General features: G+C 35.8%; 1 protein-coding gene and 1 long non-coding RNA gene across 2 annotated transcripts; one reads left to right on the top strand and one right to left on the bottom strand.

Moving 5' to 3' along the window:
* Positions 1 to 5,713: 5,713 nt before the first annotated feature.
* slc25a22b (solute carrier family 25 member 22b) lies at positions 5,714 to 22,832 on the bottom strand. The gene is made up of 11 exons (XM_026216159.1): positions 22,477 to 22,832; positions 19,714 to 19,937; positions 17,425 to 17,550; positions 17,274 to 17,329; positions 17,076 to 17,166; positions 11,372 to 11,429; positions 10,514 to 10,574; positions 9,515 to 9,674; positions 9,265 to 9,419; positions 6,368 to 6,443; positions 5,714 to 6,286 (listed from the first exon to the last, which is right to left on the bottom strand). Exons 2-11 carry the CDS (start codon positions 19,731 to 19,733, stop codon positions 6,133 to 6,135), a joined length of 957 nt encoding a protein of 318 aa, XP_026071944.1. The 5' UTR covers positions 19,734 to 19,937; positions 22,477 to 22,832; the 3' UTR covers positions 5,714 to 6,132.
* Positions 9,273 to 20,827, top strand: LOC113051960 (uncharacterized). The gene is made up of 3 exons (XR_003276967.1): positions 9,273 to 9,376; positions 9,574 to 9,690; positions 20,091 to 20,827. It is a non-coding gene; the product is annotated as an uncharacterized LOC113051960 (long non-coding RNA).
* Positions 22,833 to 24,126: the final 1,294 nt, after the last annotated feature.

Here is a 24,126-nt window from a genome sequence, read left to right as displayed (position 1 = left end):
CTTCTAGACAGTGCTTGATCTGGGCATATTTCTCTCCTTACCTTTTTCACTGTAGAAAGCAATATTAAGGACAGGACTCATATTTTAGAAGCAATATGCAGCTTTTCAATTCACAAGACATTAATTCATAAACTGGATTGGTGTGGATTACTTGTGGATTATTGTGATGTTTTTATCAGCTGTTTGGACTCTCATTCTGACGGCACCCATTCACTGCAGAGGATCCACTGGTGAGCAAGTTCAACAATTCTTTTGCATTTATTTGTACATGGTTTGACAGAGTTTAATGAGGCCAATATTAAGCGAGATACCTTGAATGCTTATCAATTTGGTTTTCGCTGGGTGTAATTAGCAGTGTTTTGCCTTTCCTGCTGACTTTTGCAAGCTATTAAGCATCTCTACTAGGCGTTGGATGATTGACAGCTGCTTATGCTAATTATACCTTCTGATGCGCTGATGACAGCATTACCTGCACCCCCCACCAAGTGCCATCAAACTCAGTGTGTTCTCTAAACCTGCAGAAATGTCTGCTTTTATGTAGTCAGACTCATCTGGGATCACATTGTGTGTCTCCTCAGACAATCTGTTTTCCCAGCTGGTGGAACAGCACAACAACCCAATTGAGAGACTCAGCTCATGGCTGCAGGTTAAGATCCTGCAATAAACCCAGCGATACTGTCGCCCCCTAGAGGATCTTCACTAGAGTTGCATTGTAATTCTAATGAAACGGCAGCCTGTCAACGAGTCTCTCAGAGTGTTTTCGTATGAAGGTAAAAGTAATGTGTTTCAGACTGGATTCATTATGTCTAATGGTCTAGACAAAAAAATCAAATACATTTTAGACATAACAATCCAGATATTTAATGATTACAATGATTATTTTTCCCGTAAAAATGGAATCATGCCTTTAAAATGTTAAAAGTGTGAATCAGTGTTTTTCAATTAGATTTTTTTTTTTTTGCTAAATATTTTAAATAAATTTTTGTTTTGTTTTATAGTTATCAATTTTATTTGAATTTTAAAGTTTTAGTAATTTTTGTTGTTTTTATATATTTATAGTTTTTATTAATCTCATGCCTTGAAAAGGGACAATTATGCTGGGTTATCTTTGAGATACAATTATTGTTTTTATTAATATTTTAAATTAGTATTTACATCATTGTCATTTAAAATTGAACTGTTTAGTAATTTTGTATTTTTTTATGTTTATATTTGACAAATTTTATGCCTTAAAAATTAAAATGGACGATTATGTAAGGTGTGAATCTGTATTCACAGAGATACTATTTTACTTTTTATTAATATTTTGAATTAGTTTTCCATTTATATTTTTCATTTCAATTTTAATGAATTTGTGTTTTTGTAATAAAAAGTTTTTTTTACTACTTTTCCAAATTTCCTCTAATTTCATGCTTAAAAATGAAAAAGTAAAACTGTGTAAAGTAAAAAGTAAATTTTAGTTTGTTTTAACTCAACTCAAACTCAAAAAGGACAATTTAAAGTAAATTATTGTTATTTTAGTATAACTGAGATAATATCAGTTTTTATTAATATTTTGAATAAATCTTTTATTTTTAAATTTTTAAATTTTCATTTTAGTTCAAGTTTTAGTCATTTTAACTTTTTTTTTTAAATATGTATATATAGTTTTCCATACCTTAAAAAATATTTTGAAAAACTTTTTTATTTTTTTCATTTTCATTTTCAATTCAAGTTTTAGAAATAGTTTTTGTCATTTTTATTCAATTTTATTCTTTACTTATTTTTATTTCCGTTTCAGACAGTCTGTCTAGACCAGAGAAACAAAAATGTAATAATTCATGTGGAGTCTGAGATTCACTGACTCAATAAGAGCAATGTTGAACATCCTTGAAAGGCCTTGAGCATCTCTGTGTCCTTGTGAATAATGCATTTATCCCCCTAACCAAGTAAAAGCATCCATATGCATTTCATAAAGTCCAACTGCAAACTGAAAACCACCATGAGTTTGTTATTACTTTATAGAGAGTAAATTATACATTGCATTCTATGACTTCATATATTTCCAAGGACAAAAAAGTTGATTGATTTATGTGGTCTTCCAAATTTGGCTGCAAAGTATTGTTTTTGCATAAAAAAGGTTGAAAAGGAAAACAGACAGAGGGCATCGGACATCAGTCGGCCTCTCATTGTGTGTGTGTGTGTGTGTGTGTGTGTGTGTGTCTGCTGGGGGCTTAACCTTGACTTAGAGTAGCCAGACACCTAAGTGAGAGATAGGACCTGATATGCTGGCTTCTTGTCATTGCTGCTGGCTCACCGATATCACATGATCACTCCTACATCAGTCTGACTGAATCTCTCTCTCACACACACACACACACACACACACACACACACACACACAAATGCATATACAAAAACACTCTGCTGGTTTAACATTTATCAACTCAATCCACTTGACCTCTACATTAAGTCAAATTCTTGTCAACATCCTTGACATTTAGCCATAATCCTCACATCACCTGTTAGACTTAAGTGTAACAAAGCATAGCAAAAAAACAGAGGCACTTTTGTAACTTATTTACCCCTAATATATTGCATATTGGTGCCATAGGTAGTGTATACATTAGTACTTAAAGTGTAAATATTAGTACCTTCTGAAAGGGTGTACCATTAAAAAAAACAAAACAAAACAAAAAAACAGTGTGTAGGTAAGATACTGGCATTGGTCATCAAACAAGTCCATATTGGTTGGCCACTACTGAAGACCTTGTAGTGTGTGAACGGTCCCTTAGAATACAGCTTCATATGTAGACAGTAAACAGCAATTCCCTTTGAAATAAATACACTGAACAAAATTATAAACGCAACACTTTTGTTTTTGCACCCATTTTTCATGAGCTAAACTCAAAGATCTGTGTACACAAAAGGCCTATTTCTCTTAAATGTTGTTTCTGTTAAATATTGTCAAATCTGTCTAAATCTTCACATGATTGTATTATTATTGGAATCACTGGATTTAGCATGCATGGACTTCTATTGCAATGACTGGATTTAGCATGTATGGTTTATTATTGGAACGACTGGATTTCACATGTATGGATTATTATTGGAGCGACTGAATTTTGCATGTGAAATGTCACAACCCAACAGTAAATGGTACCACACATGTAAGTTCTACTAAAAAAATGCATCTCTCATATGAAGCCCCTTTGTGAAAACTGAATCCCCATCGTTCCCAGTGTCTCTGTTGCATCTCGGTTACAAAGTGACTTCACTGGCTGCACATAAAAAGATCTGGCTTCATTATGGGCAGACATCAGAGGAGAATGTAGACGGCTGACAGATATTCCCCAAGGCTCAGACAAAGACACAAGTGAAGTTATTAGAGCTGTCCATGCATCGCATGTATACTCCGCTGCTGTGTCCTTTCTGCGAGTTCGCAATCAGCGCCTCGAGCTCGACCATTTCAGGACTTTGATATCAAGATGAAACGGATCTCCCAGAATATGTTTGCAATGCAGCCACTTCTGTCTTATGCTTTGAGATAAAATGTACTCCCAGCGCACAAAACATACAAAAATCAATACGAGAGCCACCGGGAGATACAATTTTTTTCAGAGATGAGGCCAGAGAGGTATGATTAGAGCAGAGAGGAGATGGCAGAGATTAGAATGAAATAGAGAGATGGCCACTACAGTGCACAACCCGTGGAGATTTCAAAATGTCCCCTTGGACAGTACGACGTGAGAGCTATTAAAAGCCTGCCATAGAAGGGAGCTCTGTGGTCCGAATACTAAATGTGATCTAAAGCCCCTGCAGATACAATCACGTACCCAGCAATCAATGCATTTCTCCTGCCACCTTGATTTGCTTGAGCGACTAGCAGCATGTCTGCCCACAATCCCTTCTGTTCGCTTTTGTACATATGTTTGCAAGACAGAACTGTATTAATATGCCTCACACTACAAAAAAAATAAATAAATAATAATAATGAGAGAGATTTTCTTGTTTTCCAGCACAATCTAAACATTCTTAAATCAAGACATATATACTTTTAGAAGCAAAGTGACATAATAAATCTGTTTTAGGCAATACATTTGATTTTTATAAAACAACACTAATTTGATTCTCAGGCTAAATATGTCTTGATTTAAGAATGTACAGATACTTGTACCAGAAAGCAAGACACAAATAAGAAATGTATTTATTGTAGTGCAGATATTCTGCTCTGGGTTTGTTCTAAACCTCTAACCCTAAACAGAAATTTCTGCAATTAATTCAGCCCATAATAGACTTTTTGAAGATATTCCCAGCCATATGTGAGCTATACTATACTATCCTTTACTTAAATTGCAAAGGATGATATTTTAATGCACAGACACAAGCTCAAAGCAAGCTGCTCGTCTCTTTAGGTTCTGATAAGACCCAGGTAAATACAGTTCAATAAAACTCTGCACTGAGGAAACCGGCAGAGCTTGATTCTAATCATAATAAAAATCTTAAATGTCAAATATTTTGATTTCACGTGACATTTGAAAATGAATGAAATAGTTTAATTTATTCATAAAGGACTCATTCTGAAAATATCTGTCAGAAATCTGCAATAATAGAAGATATGCAAAGCGGCTGAATACAAGATATAATCTTTCAAAAGACTGTAGGGTTTTATAATGTTGCTTCTGCTCACCAAGACTGAATACAGTAAAAACAGTAACATAGCATTACAATTAGGGGTGTAACGATACGCGTATTCGTATTGAACCGTTCGGTACGACGCTTTCGGTTCGGTACGCGGTACGCATTATGTATACCGAACGGTTCGTTGGAGTAATTAATTATATTTGGAAAAAAAAAAAAAAAAGAGAGAGATAGAAATATAATGATATGCGTTCAACAAGGTAGCCCAATAACCCAAACAACGTAACAGGCAACGCCCCTGACACTCCCGAAGAAGAAAAAAACACCATCTTATATGTTTATGTTAGGCTACTCAGCAGGCGCTCGCTCACTCAGTACACGCTGAAGGCTCGTTGCAAAATAGCCAATGCGTTTAACAGACTAGAAATGAGAAGATCCTCCAATAACCAACAGGTCTGGTGTTTGGGTGCACTTTGGATTCCCTTTAAGCTATAATGGTGATGGCAAGAGAGCGCTCGGGCAGAAGCGCTCGGGCTCGCTCATGAGGCGTCAGTCTTTGCTAAGCAACAATGACGTGCTCTCTCCATGAGACGCGGAAATTTCAGCGAAGGATAAATGGATTTCCTGCTCTAAAAATCGCTTGCAGTAGCTCTGCTACTAAATTTATTTCAAAATTGCAATCCATATAAAACTATGATCAGCTGTTCCTTCATCTTGGCTGAGCTCTCAACGTTGTTACGGGAAAGGATGAAGCTGATTGGTTGGTTCTTGTCACATGACCCGCGGTGCGCTTGCGGCATTCTGAAAAGTTGAGATGTTTTTACATTTTGCTGTATCTAAAACGTATCGAACCGAACCGAACCGAACCGTGACATCAGTGTATCGTATCGAACCGAACCGTGAATTTTGTGAACCGTTACACCCCTAATTACAATGTATATATATATTTTAATTTATATTTATATTTATATACATTTTTTTCACGATTCTTTGACGAATAGAAAGTTCAAAAGAAAAGCGTTTATTTAAAATCTTTTGTAACATTATAAATGTCTTTACTATGATTTTAGATTCTATTTAATGTATCCTTGCTGAATAAAAGTTTTCTTTTTTTTTTTTATAAAAACTTACAAATTGTCTTCCGATTGATGAAATTGTCTTTTCTGATGTATGACACAACTACTCAATTAACTCAGCTGTTATAATGATCTAATTTGTGTAATTTAGCAGTAATTAGTTGTCGATTTCAGCTTAAGCACCGAACAAAGTGTGGCTTACAAACAACTCAAACCAGCCTTAATCATCTAATGCAAGGAAATATCGGCTCTGTTCCAAAACCTCAGTAGCTTAGGGAACAGAGCTACTATAATCCTGTACTGATAGATGGTGCTGATGATGAAAACTGCTCTTTAATGCTCAGCTGAAACATATAACAATTTATCATTTGGTTATTATTACTGCAGTCTGAGGATACAAGCAGCTGTTCCAAGATCGTATACAGTAGCTACAGATTCAGTGTTTTTGTCCAGGCAGGAGGCTGAGAACAAATTCACCGGCTCCCAGGAAGTAAAGCACCTGTGCGATGCCGAACAGTGGCGCGATGACCAGCGCGCGACAGTACGAACCCTTCAGGAACGCAGAGGGACCCTCGTGATGGAGAATCTTACTGTTGATGAGATGTTCAGAGAACATAATTGAGAAACAAGCTGATGGAAAGACTTAAATGAGTATATAAGCACAATTTTACCTGATGCAGTCTTTCACTCCACTGTAAGTGTCCTCGTGATGTCCACGGGCCAAAGACTGAAGCCTGGTCTTTACCACTGCAGCACAAACACACACATACAAACCATTAGTCTGCATTCACAAAAATAACCATACTGTAATAATATGGATGACATGATATAATGATAGCTGATTCATTATAGTTCTTTAAGGGGGCTGGGGGGGGGGGGGGGTTATATGTTTGGGAATTATAGATACTTAGGCTTCTGCTATGTATTTGTTTAAAAAATAGTCAATGCTTGACTAAACTAAGTAATAAAATGCATTTGAGATGCAGACACTTTCCTTTTGCCTTACTGACATATGACTTAATCGCATCTGTTGTAAATAATAATAATAATAATAATCATCATTATCTCATTCACACCATTACACATATGCCAATCCTTTGTAAAAAAAAAAAAAAAATTCATTCTTATGTCATTTTTAACATTGACTCTTGTATGCAAAACAGAATCAAATGCAATGACTAATTATGAAAGGTTTGGGTGTAAGACCGGAGCAAACTGCGCCCCCTATTGATTTAATATGGAATGCAATATGTTACGGGATCATTCAATATTATTGGGCATGGTTGACAAACCTATATTTTACTCTATAAAGTGCAGAGGCCCACACATGACATGCGGGAAGAAAATATTAGGCTAAATCGTGTGCACGATTTACTAATTCGTTCCCCCAATATACTAAAACGTGCACACGATTACTATTGCATTACCTCGATTTACAATTTTGTTACAGTTTTTTTTATTCGCTTTGGTACTATTTTCACAAATAAGGTGTACATTTTCAAAACTCTTAGTACACAAATCCAAACTGATCACATTTGTAACACAGCTAGTCATTCTTCCAAAACCTGATCTCATGCTTTCATTCAGTTGAACATGTTTTCATTCCATATAATCATTGTTTCAAACCCAAGATTATTGTAATATGTAATGAGAACATTTGGTTTAATCACTGAAACACAACAGTATGATCTTCTTTCAGTTTAGTACTTGTAACATGCAGTTCATCCAACAGCAAACAATGCAAGATACTGGTTCCAAATCGGCCTTAGAAGTGCTGAAATTAATATGCTACAGTACTATAAAAGACAGATTACACAGTTTTCACATTAGGCAATACACTTCTATACCAATATATTTAATACATTACCCAACATTGACATAATGTATAATTTCCAAAATATCCATCCTATGTGTAATCAAGTGAAGGATCAATGAAGACGTCCTCTACAATAATTTGGGTGGATTCGTTTTTATTTTTCAGATATAATTGTAACATAGGTATACTTTCTATAATGAAATTCAACTAAATGAGAAGAAAACATAACATTTAGTGCACACATTCTGACTCCCTCTCTCTGGTGACCAACCCTTTGACGGGCTCCATGCCCACCTCTTTGACCTCTCTGTCGGGGTTCACCTCTCTGACATATCCCTTGTCCACAAGCTCTTTCTATTCCTTGCCGTCTATCCTGCTCCATGTTGAAAGAAATTGCCAGTGTTTACACCCCCACTTTTATATAGTGACCAATTGTGGTTGCTATGTGAAATCAATTAGCAATAACGAGTATTCATCATGTGTGGTTACACATAATTTATATGTTCGTACAAACAAGCATTTTTATTTCTGTAGTTCTCAAAATCCATATACTGTATATTGCTGACAAACCAATTTAAAATCTATAGGTTTACCAAACAGTTCAGTGATTAACCATTAAGATCAGTTGGATTAAATAATAGACAAATGTATTACTGAACGAGAAGAGATGCAAATCAAAAGTTTGATAGTAAGAGATTTATGAAAGCTGGTTACTGTGAATGAAACATTTATAAAGATGAAACACTAATTTTGTGTAGTGAAAAGGATACTTTGTGGTTTTGTGTATTGTACTAACACAATCGAAAATATGCACTTTTGATGATCTGTTGTGATTAGTACTATGAGTTGTGAAAATGTTCAACTTGCTTGTGAAAATAGTACCAAAGCGAATAAAAAAAACTGTAATTCGATTTTTTAAATAGTGCACATGATTTACTAATTAGTTCCCTTGATTTGCTAAAGCGTGCGCACAATTTAGCAACCTGAGGGAATAGTAAATCGAGGGAACGCAATAGCAATCGTGTGCATGTTTTAGTACATTGAGGGAACGAATTAGTAAATCGTGCACACAATTTATTTATTTTTTCTTGCATGTCATGTACGTGGCTCCGTAATAAAGTACTCTCTATATATAATTTTTATTTTATTTTTTATTTTATTTTATTTATCTATGAATATGATATAATATAAATATGTATACAATATTTGTATGTATTATATATATATATATATATATATATATATATATATATATATATATATATATATATATATATATTATATTATACTATATTATATTAGAAAGGATTCATTAAAATAAATAAAAGTGACATTTACAATGCTACAAAAAATATATATATTTTACATAAATGCTGTTCACAAACTTTCCATTCATCAAATAAATCTGTATCATGTAAAATGTATCATATGAAGCAGCACAACAGTTTCAACATTGATAATAATCAGAAATGTTTCTTGAGCAGCAAATCAACATATTAGACTGATTTCTGAAGGATCATGTGACCCTGAAGACTGGAGTAATGATGCTGAAAATACAGCTTTGATCACAGGAATAAATTACATTTTAAAATATATTCAAATAGACAACAGCTATTTAAATTGTAATAATATTTCACAACATTACTGTTTAGATGCAGCCTTGGTGAGAATAAGACTCTTTTGAAAATATTTTAAAAACACCCCGACCCCAATCATTTGAACAGAGTACATCTCATTAATGCATCATCTCACCGTCCACAGGATTGACTGCAATGGCTGCAGTACAGCCTGCAAAACAGCCAGCAAGGAAGGAGATGTGACACGGAGCTGAACCATCAGCGTTCCTCCTGCCCAAGCTATTCAGGTTAGCAAACAGTGGGAAGTAGATCATGGAAAAGGGCACATCCCTGAGGGAGACAAAGACTAGTGTGAGATAAAGGATGGAGAGAAAGCACATAATAGATAAATGCATCCCACGGTTTGCGTGACTCTGTGGGAGTACCGTAACAGAGTGGCCCCCAGTCCCTTATAGAGACCAGCGATGCCTTTGTCCTTCAGCAGATCTCTGGAGAGTTGGAGGGCCGTGGGTGTCTTCAGCTGAACAACATTCACTTTGGCTCGGCCTCCTCCGGCATGCTGGCCGATGAGCTTCCTCTGGGCCTCTGTCAGAGACATACGGTCAGAACAGCATGCAACTCATACTATTTCTGAAGCATACACATTACTGTTCATTTTTAAATGAATGCTTTTATTCAGTAAGGATGCATTAAATTGACATTAAAGGCATTTAAAGGCAAAAGTGACATAAAAGGCATAAAAAGATTTCAGATAAATGCTGCTCTTTTAAACTTTCCATTCATCAAAGAATCCGGAAAGAAGAAGAAATCAGCATTGATAATAAGAAATCAGCAAATTAGAATGATTTCTGGAGTAATGATGTTGAAAATTCAGCTTTGCGTCACAGGAATATATTTAAGGTGCAAAACATGAAATAACATTCTTGTTACAATGGACCATACAAAAGTGTCAATATTTAGTTGTTGGTTTATGCATATGCCTTCACATGCAATTTTTTTTATGCTTGGCAGTTAGCAAGCAATGCAACATCCATGTCCAGAATCAAAATTGTACTGCACAGAATTGTTATCACAGAATGTATATGGTGCTGTAAACAACATTTCATGCTCTCTGCTACACTGATGTCACAAGCCTACATTGCATGTTTAATTCAGCAAGCAGAGTCCTGTTTTATCACCCATGGTTCATATTGTGGTCAAGGTCAAGTTGAGTGCATTGCATTGTGGGATGCAACATTATATGCAGTGTGCTCAGTTGTGCAATTCACATTTTGCCAAACGTATTACCACATCCAGTATCCCATTCATTCAAACATTTTATATATTGCAAACTGCAGAATAGTATGCATAGCATGAACCTATGCACCCCCATTATCAATAAGACATTACCAGCGGACATGAAACATGTCAGCAAAGACTTTCACCTTTTCTGCCAGCATCCTGCAACTGGATCTTTAGCATCTCCATAGGAGTGGTTATAATCACCTGCCAAAATACAAACCACATACAGACAGAAGTCACCAGTACCATTCAAGACATTTCAGTTTGAAAGCAGATATGTGATGATTATTCCACAGAAATGTGTGTAATTTGAGCTGTGAAGTTGTCTAAATGGTTCTTTCAAAATGGGGTCAGTAAGATGATATACACACACACACACATATTCTTTTTCCACAAGGATGCATTAAATTGATCAACAGTGACAGTAAAGACTTTTAAATTTTTGCAACAACAAAAAAATTATATTTCAAATAAATGCTGTTTTTGCTGCTCCTGTTCATAAAAAAAAAAATGTTTCTTGAGCAGGAAATCAGATGATTAAAATGATTTCTGAAGGATCATGTGACACCGAAGACTGGAGGAATGATGCTGAAAATTCAGCTTTGAATCACTGGAATATATTACATTTTAAAATATATTCAAATGAAAACCAGCTATTTTACATTGTATTAATATTTCACAATATTGCTGTTTTTACTATATTTTTGATCAAATGAATGCATCCATGGTGAGAGTAAGAGACTTCTTTCAAAAACATAAATAATTCTAACAGACCTTTTCTGACTATTATTTTACTATTATTTCTTATATTTCTAAATAGATTTGGAGAACACACATTTGAACATTGTACCCAACATCTTATTTTGTGTTTCATGGAAAAAAGAAGGAACTCATTATTTTCAGAAAAATAAGCTGTTTTGTGTGTGTGTGTGTGTGTGTGTGTGCGTGTGTGTGTGTGTGTGTGTGTGTGTCCTATGAGTGCAGCACAGGGAGAGACTAACTTGGCAGGTACCGGCACCGCAGCCAGCTAATATTTCTCTAACCAACGTCAACTTCTGTCTGGAGGAGAGCCAGAAAAACAGAAAGAATAAAAGATAGGAAGAGAGCATTATTTTTAGATGACGATGAGCCCGTTTCCTCCGTAAACAAGAAGCTTTGGGGTCTGACCCTCACCTTCTGATGACATCACACACCCAAACACACACACTCACACACTTATTTGAATAATTAATCGGTTCATTGCAGTCTTCTGGACTCTATTAATCAATAATTTAGCAAATCTAGCTATTTGTCACCACAGAGATGCCCACCACAGCTCCAGGTATTCAAGGTGGACTGAGTTATACTGCAATATCTATCCATAATGCAGAAGCTTGTGGACAGCTTTTATCAGATCAGCTCTGTTTTCAAAACTCTCTCTGCGGATTCATTCATTTAAAAAATAAGAAGTAGATGTGGGACTTCATCCAACCTTAATTATGCCAAGAGCAAAAAAGGAATAAATTAAAAACTGAGCGTTGCTCTTTCTAAATCAGTGCAACTGTTAAATAAGTTATGAGACCTCCATTACATCCCACTGCTGAGCACATTCACTGCAAATGAGCTCATTTATTCATTTTAATGAATTTGAATCACAAAAACTATATAATAAAGGATTATTCCAAAAGGTTGAACTTTGGTTAGACAAAAGGATAATTCCATAATTGTTAGGTTGTTGCAAGTTATGTTTAGAATTACAATTTCTGTTGGTCAAACCATGTATTTTTTTATTTATACATTTTTTTATTCTTTGTTGTTTATTTAATTTATCTGAAATGTCCTTTAAATAACACATAACTAAATAACACATTTTAAATAAATACAATTAAGCAGTTGTTTTGTGGAAGATGGATGTTTTACTTTAGATAGTATTGCTTATTTCAAACAAAAGAATTCTTCTCAAATTATGAAAAACAATAATTTACCCCATATACACAGTATACTACACACACACACAAACACACACACATAGGAAATGGCAGCAGAAATATTCAATTACATTTTTAATAGATAAGAATTTTAAGATATGCAATTTTTCAAATGAGCATTTTACTTTTTTTTTTTAACTACCTTTAGAAATACATTTAGAAAACGTATGCCAATTACAGTTTTTTTCAATCGCTAACAAGCGCTTAACCATACTTCAGATACTTTTTCTAAACTCTTAACACAGACTCACACCTACAAAACACAATTGGCCAAATGGATAATTTCCTTCTCAAAAACACATTTTGTTAATGTGGCGAGTGGGGCGGGGCCGAGAGGCGTGGGAACGAGGGGTGAGGCCAGGTGTAGTGATTGGAGATGAGCTACACCTGAGCCCCACCGCTAGTATCGAGTCCCACGTAGGAGATGGAAGGATATAAAACTGGAGTGACGACCGTGAAGGACGAGAGAGGACCAGGCCTGGGACATTATTTTATGTGTTTGGCTTTTATTTGCGCGCACCAGTCGTCCGCGAGGGGCTGGTGCGCAGTTTTGTATTTATTTATGAATTATTAAAATGTATTTTGATTTTGCGCCGGTTCCCGCCTCCTTCTTCCCGATGTATATGGAGTTGTATATCGTTACAGTTAAATATATACTAAATCTTCATTTCAAAATAGAACACATCTTTATCTGCACACACCAACTTTACCAAAACACTGAAAATCTGACTCAAAATTAAATCATTCTGTCAAAGAATAACACTTGTTTTCACCTCACAAGGTACATACAGTCAATCAAAGTACACCAGGTTTCAGAATACTGGCTATTGTTGACATTACTAAAACTGCATAGACTTTTATGTTTCAGTTTCACAGGTATTTGCATGCAAAACATGTAATTCACTGTTTTACACTAAATTTCTTGGTTTGGAAATGTATGTCCAAATGTACAGTAATGTTCACATTCAAAAGCATTCCAGTAAAAAGCTATTTTTCCCTTTACTGTTTACTGCAGGAGGCAGTACAGTAGAAACACGGTATGATAGAACAGAACAGGTTCGACAGTATTGCTTACAGTGAACAAAATATCAATGAAACACATAAGAGCATTCTGAACATAAAACAACAACAGCAAAAAGCCCAGATTAAAAAGGGGGGGGGGGGGTTAAAATAAAAACAATCTCTCACTGCTCCTGCTCCTCTCACTTCTCCTGCTCCTCTCACTGCTCCTGCATCTCTCACTGCTCCTGCTCCTCTCACTGCTCCTGTATGGAGCCAGAAGAGTCTCAATAAAGATAAATGCACACACTACAGTCACATATGCACACATAGGATTCATACATGCACACACATAATTCATAAATACACACACAGGATACACAAATGCACACAAAATTCACAAATGCACACACAAAATTTAAAAAGCACAGAAGATTTACAAATGCATACAAAATTCAGAAATGCACACAAAATTCAGAAATACACACACAATTTAGAAATGCAAACAACATTTACAAATGCACTCAAGATTCACAAATGCACAGGACAAGATTCACAAATGCACAGGACAAGATTCAGAAATGTATTTCTGACGCACACACACATATATCTTGATTTACAAACTGCTTGCGGTCTGTGAACTTCACTGCATTTGTGTGTGAATTTTGAGACTCCCTTGACTTTGCTCGACACACAAATGCCTTTTTTTACTTATAAGCCAATCAGCGAACGACTCACTTTCCTCACGCAGCGAACGACTCACTTTCCTCAGCGAACGACTCACTTACCTCACACAGCCGGCGACTCACTTTGAGCAACCAGCGACCCACTTTGCGCAGCGAACGACTCACTATCCTCATGAGTCACGCAGCGAACGACTCACTTTCCTCACCCAGCGAGCGACTCACTTACCTCACGAGACACGCAGCGAACGACTCACTTTCCTCACCCAGCGAGCGACTCACTTTCCTCAGCGAACGATTCACTTTCCTCAAGCAGCGAAGTTGAGCGAACGATTCACTTTCCTCACGCAGCGATCAACTCACTTTCCTAAGCGAACGACAGCCGGAGACCCACTTTTCGCAGCCAGAGAGCCACTTTCCTCTCGCAGCGGACCACTGACTCTCTCTTCATGTAGGGACTGAATATTATAATTAAAGTGACTTCTATATTGCATCCAAAAGAATATTTAGATATATTTAAATATTCAAAAAGGTTTAAACATTTTTTTTTTTTTTACTTTCATTAAAATATTTCAATAAAATGAAATAATTGCCTATTGCAAATTTATGAATCCATGGTTAACTTTTTTTCTGCAGTCACTGGGCTATATGTATTGAGACATTTTTAAATTTATATTTAGTAAAAAATAATAAAAAATAAACCTGAATTGTAATCTAAACATCTGTATTTTCATACAATTTAATACAATTGCTGTGTGAACACGTTCATGTGATTGGCTTATAAGTAAACAATCCCCCCACATGGGGTGCATTCTTGTGATTGGCTAAAAGAAGGGAGATATCTGATTGGTTGCTGATCATTCCCTGTTTAAAAAAAAACATTTGTGTGTCGAGCCAAGTCAGGGGAGTCTCAAAATTCACACACAAATGCAGTGAAGTTCACAGACCGCAAGCAGTTTGTGAATCAAGATATATGTGTGTGTGCATCAGAAATACATTTCTGAATCTTGTCCTGTGCATTTGTGAATCTTGTCCTGTGCATTTGTGAATCTTGAGTGCATTTGTAAATGTTGTTTGCATTTCTGAATTGTGTGTGTATTTCTGATTTTTGTGTGCATTTGTGAATTTTGTATGCATTTGTGAATCTTCTGTGCTTTTTAAATTTTGTGTGTGCATTTGTGAATTTTGTGCGCATTTGTGCATCTTGTGTGTGTATTTATGAATCATGTGTGTGCATCTATGAATCCTGTGTGTGCATATGTGAATGTAGTGTGTGCATTTATCTTTATTGAGACTCTTCTGGCTCCATACTCCTGCTCCTCTCACTTTTCCTGCTCTTCTCACTGCATCTCTCACTGCTCCTGCTCCTCTCACTGCTCCTGCTCCTCTCACTGCTCCTCTCAGTGCTCCTGCTCCTCTCACTGCATCTATCACTGCTCCTGCTCCTGTCACTGCATCTCTCACTGCTCCTGCTCCTCTCACTGCTCCTCTCAGTGCTCCTGCTCCTCTCACTGCATCTATCACTGCTCCTGCTCCTGTCACTGCATCTCTCACTGCTCCTGTTCCTCTCACTGCATCTCTCACTGCTCCTGCTCCTCTCACTGCTCCTCTCACTGCATCTCTCACTGCTCCTGCTCCTCTCACTGTTCCTCTCACTGCATCTCTCACTGCTCCTGTTCCTCTCACTGCATCTCTCACTGCTCCTGCTCCTCTCACTGCTCCTCTCACTGCATCTCTCACTGCTCCTGCTCCTCTCACTTTTCCTGCTCTTCTCACTGCATCTCTCACACCTTCTGCTCCTCTCACTGCTCCTGCTCTTCTCCCTGGGCCCCTTGCTCTTACTCTTCCTCGTCCATACATTACAGTGTTTCTCTTTTTCTGTTTCTGTTTTGCAAAAACCTCACTCTTCAAAGTCCTCCTTTTATTGTATAAGTTTATTGTCTAAAAAATAAGCCCTGCCATTGAGTCTAAGCCAGATTGGAATCAGCTGTGGTTGGCCCAATTTACACAACATAAATCAGCTAAGATAAATAGTTTTTGAACTGATATAATTGCAGAAGCAGAGGTTTCTATACTCTATCTAAGGTTTGGAACATTGTTTTTGCTATTGTGGGATGTTGTGTGTTAACATTTGTAAATACTACAAAAACAATCCATAATTTTGTTGGGAGGTATATCTTGTCTGTTCAGAATATGTAAGCATTGTGGAAATGTGTTCAATGACTCCATATTGTGTGAAAACGACATGAAATGTGTGAATGGTATGGCCACAATAGATAGATGCTGTGTTAATTGTGTTTAGAGTTTTGAAAATGTGACAACTGCTTGGACAAATGCTTGTTAGCGACTGAAAAAAACTGTAAATTTATATAAATAATAATATTAATACATTTTATATTAATATTAATAAATAAAATATTTTATTATATATTTTTGCATATATTTATAATTATGTAATATAATACGAATCATATAAAATATCATATAGCATGTAATATAATTTAAATTTATATATATATATATAAAGTACAGCTTTTAATCACAGGAATAAATTACATTTTAAAATATATTAAAATAGAAAAGCATTATTTTAAATTGTAGAAATATTTCACTTGTTTGTACTGTATTTTTTATCATTTAAATGCAGTCTCTGAGCATAAGACGCTATTTCTTAATTATTCCAAACTTTTGACCATCATTGTGTGTGTCTGTCTGATTGTGTGTATGTGTGTGTGTGTGTCTATATATATATATATATATATATATATATATATATATATATATATATATATATATATATATATATATATATATATATATTTATATATACATACATACATACATACATACATACACGCATACATACATACATACATACATACATACATAGTGTAAATCAGGGTTGCAATTCAGAATTGAACTGAAAATGCATCTCTCTGCATTTCTGCAGAATTCAAAGCTAAGTATTTGAGTAAGAGAATTAAGTCAAAATCTAGCTCTGTTTGTTGTTTTCCCTCTGTGCTTATGTAAGAAGTTGAGGCTGTTTTTATTCTCACCCATCCTCAGAGAGCTTGTGTCTGAAGAAATCATTGGCAGCCAGTTTGATGGCCTTCTCTGGAGTTACCAGAGTCAGATTAACTGCAGCTCCTAGAAATGCAAGTTTAAAGGAGGGATATCATGAAAGGGGGAAATAAAGGAGTTCCAAGCATGAACAATTCTGTATGATCTATACACATTGTGAAACAGAACATCACCTCTGTACATCCCACAGAATCCTTCTGATCGGAAGGTTTTTATCAGACAGTCAGACCTGTGAATGAAACACAGCCACACAAATAAATACATGTACGCAAGCACAGGCATTCATTTGCTCAGACAATTGAAAAAAGCATCAAACATACATACATGCTGTTGTAGATGCGAGATCCGTTTTGCTGGTTTTGGAGGCGTGTTTTTGCCAGATCGATTGGAAACACGCAAGTGACACCAATCAATCCAGCAATGCCTCCATTAATGAGTTTAGCTGGCAGGCTGAAAAAACATTACAGATTATTCTAGTGCACTAAAGAAACCATGCAACCTGAAAATGGAAGTTCACTTTATTTGTAAAAGCACTGTGCAAAAAAACCTAAATAGGCGGTAAGTTAATGTTTATTTATAACTAAATAAAACAGCTCAACTAACACTAACGCATGTTGAGGCCCAGACTGAAAAAAACTATTTTTCTTAAAATGCAGATGCTGATATAGCTGAAAGGTAAGATGAAATTCTGATCATAAAAAATCACTGAGATCTTCATATAGCAAACAACTTGCATAAAACAACTCCTTTCACTCTATATTTACTAATGTAGTATTTAAATGCTTAGTTTTATTATCCGAGCTCTGTGATTTAATTGTTTTGGCAAAACATTTCATTCAATGCAGTGATGATCAGTGATGGGAATAACGGCGTTATAAATAACGGCGTTACTAACGGCATTACTTTTTCCAGTAACGAGTAATCTAATTGATTACTCTTCTCATCTTAATAACGCCGTTACCGTTACTGCCAAAAAATGCGGCGCGTTACTATAACAGATGATGAAGCTGTTCTTTTTTTTCATCAGACCAACTAGATCTCTGAGCGAGAGGCAAATATTTTTTTTTTACTGTTCTTCCTTGGTTAGTGGGCAGAGCACGAGACAAGCCCATAAATGCTGACGATTGGCTGAGGTAGAGTAAAATTTCATTGTAAGCCAATCAGAGGTAGAGTTGGGCGGGTTTTCGAAAGCACGCATAGTAGTGATGGGAATTCGGCTCTTTTGACTCAGCTCACTGAAAAGAGCCGGCTCTTTGGCTCACAAACGGCTCTTTAAATGACTTTGACTATAATATTTCAATTTTTATTACATAATTATTTAATTTCTATAGGCTAAATTTGAAAAAATAGAGTCGGCTCTTCAGATATGCGAGCAAGCTCCCGAAGTTCAACTAAAAGAGCCGGCTCTTAGAGTCGGCTCATTCGCGAATCGCGAACGACTCATCAAAAGCTCATCATCACTAACGCTCATGAATTGCGAACAACCCATCATAACGCATAGTCGGACAGGACAGGACAGGACACACAAGGAACAACACAAGCCAGTCAGTCAACGAGAGACAGGTATGGCGACGAGCCCAAATAATCCAACAGTAGCCTTCTCTAAATAGAAGTATACATTACTTTTTCCTTCAAGAAATTAAAGAAACAATAAAAGGAAATATCAAAAGTTCCCAAAAATCTATCGTGTTATTTGCATTGATCCACTATATAAACATAATATCTACATACATGGAATTTGATTGGAGGCTAGTCTCACTTCAGATGTGTGTACAATGTTTCATGTTTCTGTTAATAATGTATTGTATTAAGTGTCCATTTCATTATACTATTCAGATTTATCATAAATAATTGAACATGCACATGTATTTTAAGTTCCTTTAAAGAGGGGTAGAGGTGGGGTCACATTTGAGCATTTAAAATTTAATTTTACTTGAAAGTAACGCAATAGTTACTTTCTTAAGTAACTAGTTACTTTTAAAATTTGTAACTGAGTAACTAATTTAGTTACTTTTTGGAAGAAGTAACTAGTAACTGTAATTAATTACTTTTTAAAAGTAACTTGCCCAACACTGGTGATGATTGAGAGATGAACAAATAAAAAATCCTCAAAACCTGTCACATTTTAACACGATTTTCTAAAATAGTAAATATTTGTTGCATCAGTCCAGTAAGTGTTCATCTTGAAATATTACTAATAACATAAAAGTTATACTTAAGATGACTTTTTAAAAAGTTCTTTACATTTTTAATGTGAACCATGACCTGAAGGTGGACATTTGTACAATTAAGCCTTTTACTTGCTAAAAACTAATGCACTAATCAGGCATGTTGTAGATTGTGTACAACTGGTCCTTTAGCAAAAGTTTGAACTGTTTAATAATTTGGAGGCCTTCATTTTCACAAGTGTTCATGTTCAAGAAATGAGAATCTTAATTAGTAACCTGCTTAAAGTTAGAAATCTGACTAAGAAAACACATCTGATTTAATCAGATCTAATACTATCTTGCTTTTGTGTATTTGTGAAATTTATATTTCTGGTCTATTGCATCAAGTATAGTTTTACTCTACTGTACAGTGAATATTAGCCATTTCCCTCTAAATAAAACTCACCTGATCTGCTTGTCAGCCATTTAAAACAAGGCCAAGGCAATTAGTGACAGAAAGCGGATATCGTGGGATTACATTTACACATATTTTTAGTGTTCAAAACTTGACGGAAACTATTTGTGATGCTGATGTTGAAGTTTAACAGGTTTCTATTACTGCTCCAGTTTGTAGTCATCAGGAATGTCCAAGATGGCCAGAGAGAAGATGCAGACTCTCTCTTATAATACCTAGAAAAGAAATCATATTTAAATCATATATTCTTTGAAAACATATTTTACACAACCATTGCACATTTGCTTGTTGGGTAAACTGATCTTATTTTAGGCATGTTTGTACAGATATTTGTAGAAGGTTTTTTATTTTTTTATTTTTTTTTGCAGTGCTGCATGAAAACTGAAAGATGCTCAAGGATACAGAGTGAGTTTCTGTAAGCATGGCAACTGCTGACTACACTACAAACATCACAATGTTTTCTGGGCTTCAAAAGCACGTGCAGCGAATTCAGGGAATCGTCACTTCAGAGCGGCGGGATGCAGGATCAAAGACGCGCTGTGACACGCCATCAAAGCCGCTCACATTCACCCTGGCCTGCACTAGTAGTAAGAATCAGAAGAACACCAGAGACAATGCCAGCATCCGCTCGGCTCTCTATTCTGTATTCAGAGGATCCTCTAGAGGCCGTGTGGTGTGTGAAAGCTTGATAAAAGTAGATTTTGTGTGTGTGTGTGTTGGGAAAATGACATGTGACACTCTTGCTTTTGTTCATCCTTCTTAATTCTGCTCATTGAAATGATACTCGCCTGACCCAGCCTTAATCTTTGTGCCTTTTGTGAATAATGCAACCATGTCACTCTGTTTCTGTGTGTGTGAGAGAAAGGGGCATTACATAACTTACTAAGATATGAATCTAAAATCCACATGAATTATTGGTACTTCCCACAAGCAGTGTAAAAAAATACGCCTCGACACTCTTGAAAAATGATGTCAAACTTGTTTTCTTATTCAACAGAGTGTGAAATATGAAAAGAGGTGTAGGTTTTAGCTAAACCTGCTGAAAATTGTGTTTTTCTACAGTAACTAAACATCACGTTGTTATTTTTTCTGCTTAATATCTAAATTACCTGTTCACTGTTGATTCATTATTTACTAAAATTAAATGACATAAACTTAAATAAAGTTCATTAAAATGTAAATGAGATTGTTTCTTCATCTGAACAAATTTGAAGAAATTTAGCATTACATCACTTGCTCGCTATTGAATCTTCAATGAATGGGTGCCGTCAGAATTAGAGTCCATAAAAACATCACAAAAATGTACAAGTAATCCACACGACTCAAGTCCATCAGTTAATGTCTTGTGAAGTGAGAAGCTGCATGCTTGTAAGAAACAAATCCATCATTAAGACGTTTTTAATTTGAATCCATAATGCAAAATAATGTTACCTCCATTGAAAAAGTCCAGTCATCTATAGATTACTAGTGGATTACTGTGATGGTTTTATCAGATGTTTGGGCTCTCATTCTGACGGCACCCATTCACTGCAAAGGATCCATTGGTGAGCAAGTGATGTAGTTCTGAATTTCTCCAAATCTGTTCACATCTACATCTTGGATGGCCTGAGTCTGAGTAAATTACATGAAATATTAAAGTTGCATTCCATAACTTTTTTTTGGTTAAAAATGGATACAAAATCAGTGTTCAAAACAATCTCATTACTTTAGCCCCATTCACAACTGTAAGCTGTAATTTGAGTGGTTTATAATTTGAATGATGACAATGAAACATGTGAGTTGCTTAAAAAATTTTGATGTTATTAAAATTAACATTTTGAGAACAAAGTCTAAAAGTTATAATTTGCTAATAAAGTTCAGCAAATAACTGCAATTGCAAGTTACAAATAGAGATTGCAACAAAGAGGCAAAATTTACGGACTGCAGCCTTAAACTATCAGCTAGTAAATGGACCAAATATTGATAAACTTACAATATTTTCCACATCAATTGTTTAATTACATTTATGCTTTTAGCAGATATTTATATCCAAAGAAACTTAAAGTAAATTTAAACAATAGATCTAAGCATTGTTTGGGAATCAAAGCCAAGATCAGAAGCGTTGACAGAGTTTAACACATGCTGTAGTTTTCTCTCTACTTTCAATGCTTCCAAAATAACATGAAAGTGCAATTTAAGATATTCAAAAGAAAAAAGAGCTCACCGCCAACTATAACATGGGTCAACAAATGCAGGTTCAACAAGTTTTGTGCATCAGTTTCCAGTTTCCTCTCAATAGCCTAAAAATGTATCCAGTTTATGGGCTAACAAAAACATAGCAGCAGCAACACTGGTGGCTGATAAAGTGTTTTGTGGCTGAAGCTCCAGAACAGCATTCATTTATAAATCTTGATTGACAAGTGAGGATTTGTGGCAGTTCTATTAAAACGGCTCTTTAAAATAAAGTACAAATGAAAAACTTTCCAAAAAGTAGCTTTTTAGAGGCACTTGTACATCAAAAGAATGGCAAAAAAGCACCCTCTTAATATCAGTCGACAGCATTTCAAATCAAAATGGAAAAAGACCCCCATCAATCTCACATGTCTCAGAAAAATCTCAAAATGAACTCATCATTTCTCATCAAATTCCTCCAAAACCATCTGATCTCTGCAGCTATACACAATCATATATTTCCCCACAGCTCTATACAATCATCTCATTTGTATCTATTCTTATTAATATAGGAGAAACATCTGAGGCCAAGTCGATACTTACCTGAAACCCAACTGAGAGATTCATTAAGTCTTCTGAGCTATGAACGAGCAACTCTGTGCAATAGATTTTTCTTCTGGGTAAAGGCTTTGTGGTTTTTTGTTCTGTGCACTACAGATAAAACAAGCCTGTTGAATGATGTGACAAATAAAACTCTGGCAAAGCCAGCAGACTCACATTTATCCGGAATCCACAGGCAGTCTCCACAATGCATCCCATTGAGAGATTATGTTCAGAAACCCAAAACCAGACATTGATAAGACTTACAGGAACAGAGGCTGCTAGTGTACAAGGAAGGAGAGAGAGAAAGTAAACATAAGGGTGTTCAAAGAGGACAGAGAGAAAAAAGACTTGGAAGGGAAGATGAGAAGATGAGAGCAGAGCCCTGAAAGAGTCCCACAGACATTAGCCTTTAATATTCGATCTGCTTTCCCACTAAAGAACTGAATGTACTAAAGCATTTCAACTTTTTATTTACCTCTGCAGTCTGATTCAATATTCAGGTGTCCAAATTTGGAGAAAATATCTGCAAGCAAATAATGCTTTTCTCTTCAGTTTTCCTTATCATACTGTGAATGTGTAAAATCAGTTCTCCTCAAATCTTGCGTCAAATTAGCTACGAACCTGCACCAAAATATTTTCCACATTCAGATAAAGCAATCACAATTGTGAGTGTCACAGTGTGCAATGTTGGTTCTATTCAACAGTTTAATAAATGAAAAGTACTGAGTAACACAGTGTTTTGATTATTTTATCGAATCAGTTGAGTGATTGATTCAGTGACTCACTCATAGGCCCTGTCCCAAATGGCGCACTTCATGTGGACATTTGGTCTCATGGACTTAAACTGTGCATTCTCGCCGATTCTACGAGTCCGTAGGCCGTCCCATTCAGCATTTTAACGCTCTGAAGTGTGCTCAGCAGCGCCCCCTTTGTACCCTTGAGGCTCTGCACACTTTAACTACCCAGGAATCCTTGCAGAATGCCAATCAGACAACGGATGGGAGGAGATTTCGCAATTGATGACATGGCTAAGAAGAAAATCTTTAAGTGTAGGTATCATTACGGTTTTTATGACCTAGGTTTACATTTTAACAGTTGTCACCTACAGTTTATACAAACATTATGGTCATCGACCAGAGGTTGATATCTCAAACATAATAATAGCGCGTTGAATAATACGATCCCATTATGATTCATTAAATAAATAGATCCGAATGTAAGGGCTTTACTGAGTCATATGTAAACCTAGTATTTATATTTGTACCTGTAAATTCATCTGAAACTCACGCACATGTTTATTATGTGTTCAAATTGTAATCTTAGTTCAAATGGAACATTATAATAATAATAATAATAATTCCTTACATTTATATAGCGCTTTTCTGGACACTCAAAGCGCTTACATAGTCAGGGGGTATCTACTCATCCACCACCAGTGTGCAGCATCCACCTGCGACGGCAGCCATATTGCGCCAGAACGCCCACCACACACCAGCTTACTGGTGGAGAGGAGACAGAGTGATGAAGCCAATCAGCAGATATGGGGATTTATGTATTATTACAACTCTATACTGTATTTTCTGAACTATAAGTCAAATTTTTTTTCATAGTTTGGCTGGTCCTGTGACTTAAAGTCAAGTGTGACTTATT

This window comes from Carassius auratus, chromosome 32, assembly GCF_003368295.1.
Source record: "Carassius auratus strain Wakin chromosome 32, ASM336829v1, whole genome shotgun sequence".
NCBI lineage: Eukaryota > Metazoa > Chordata > Actinopteri > Cypriniformes > Cyprinidae > Carassius > Carassius auratus.
The sequence above is the reverse complement of the archived record's forward strand: the minus strand, read 5'-3'. Positions and strand labels throughout refer to the sequence as shown.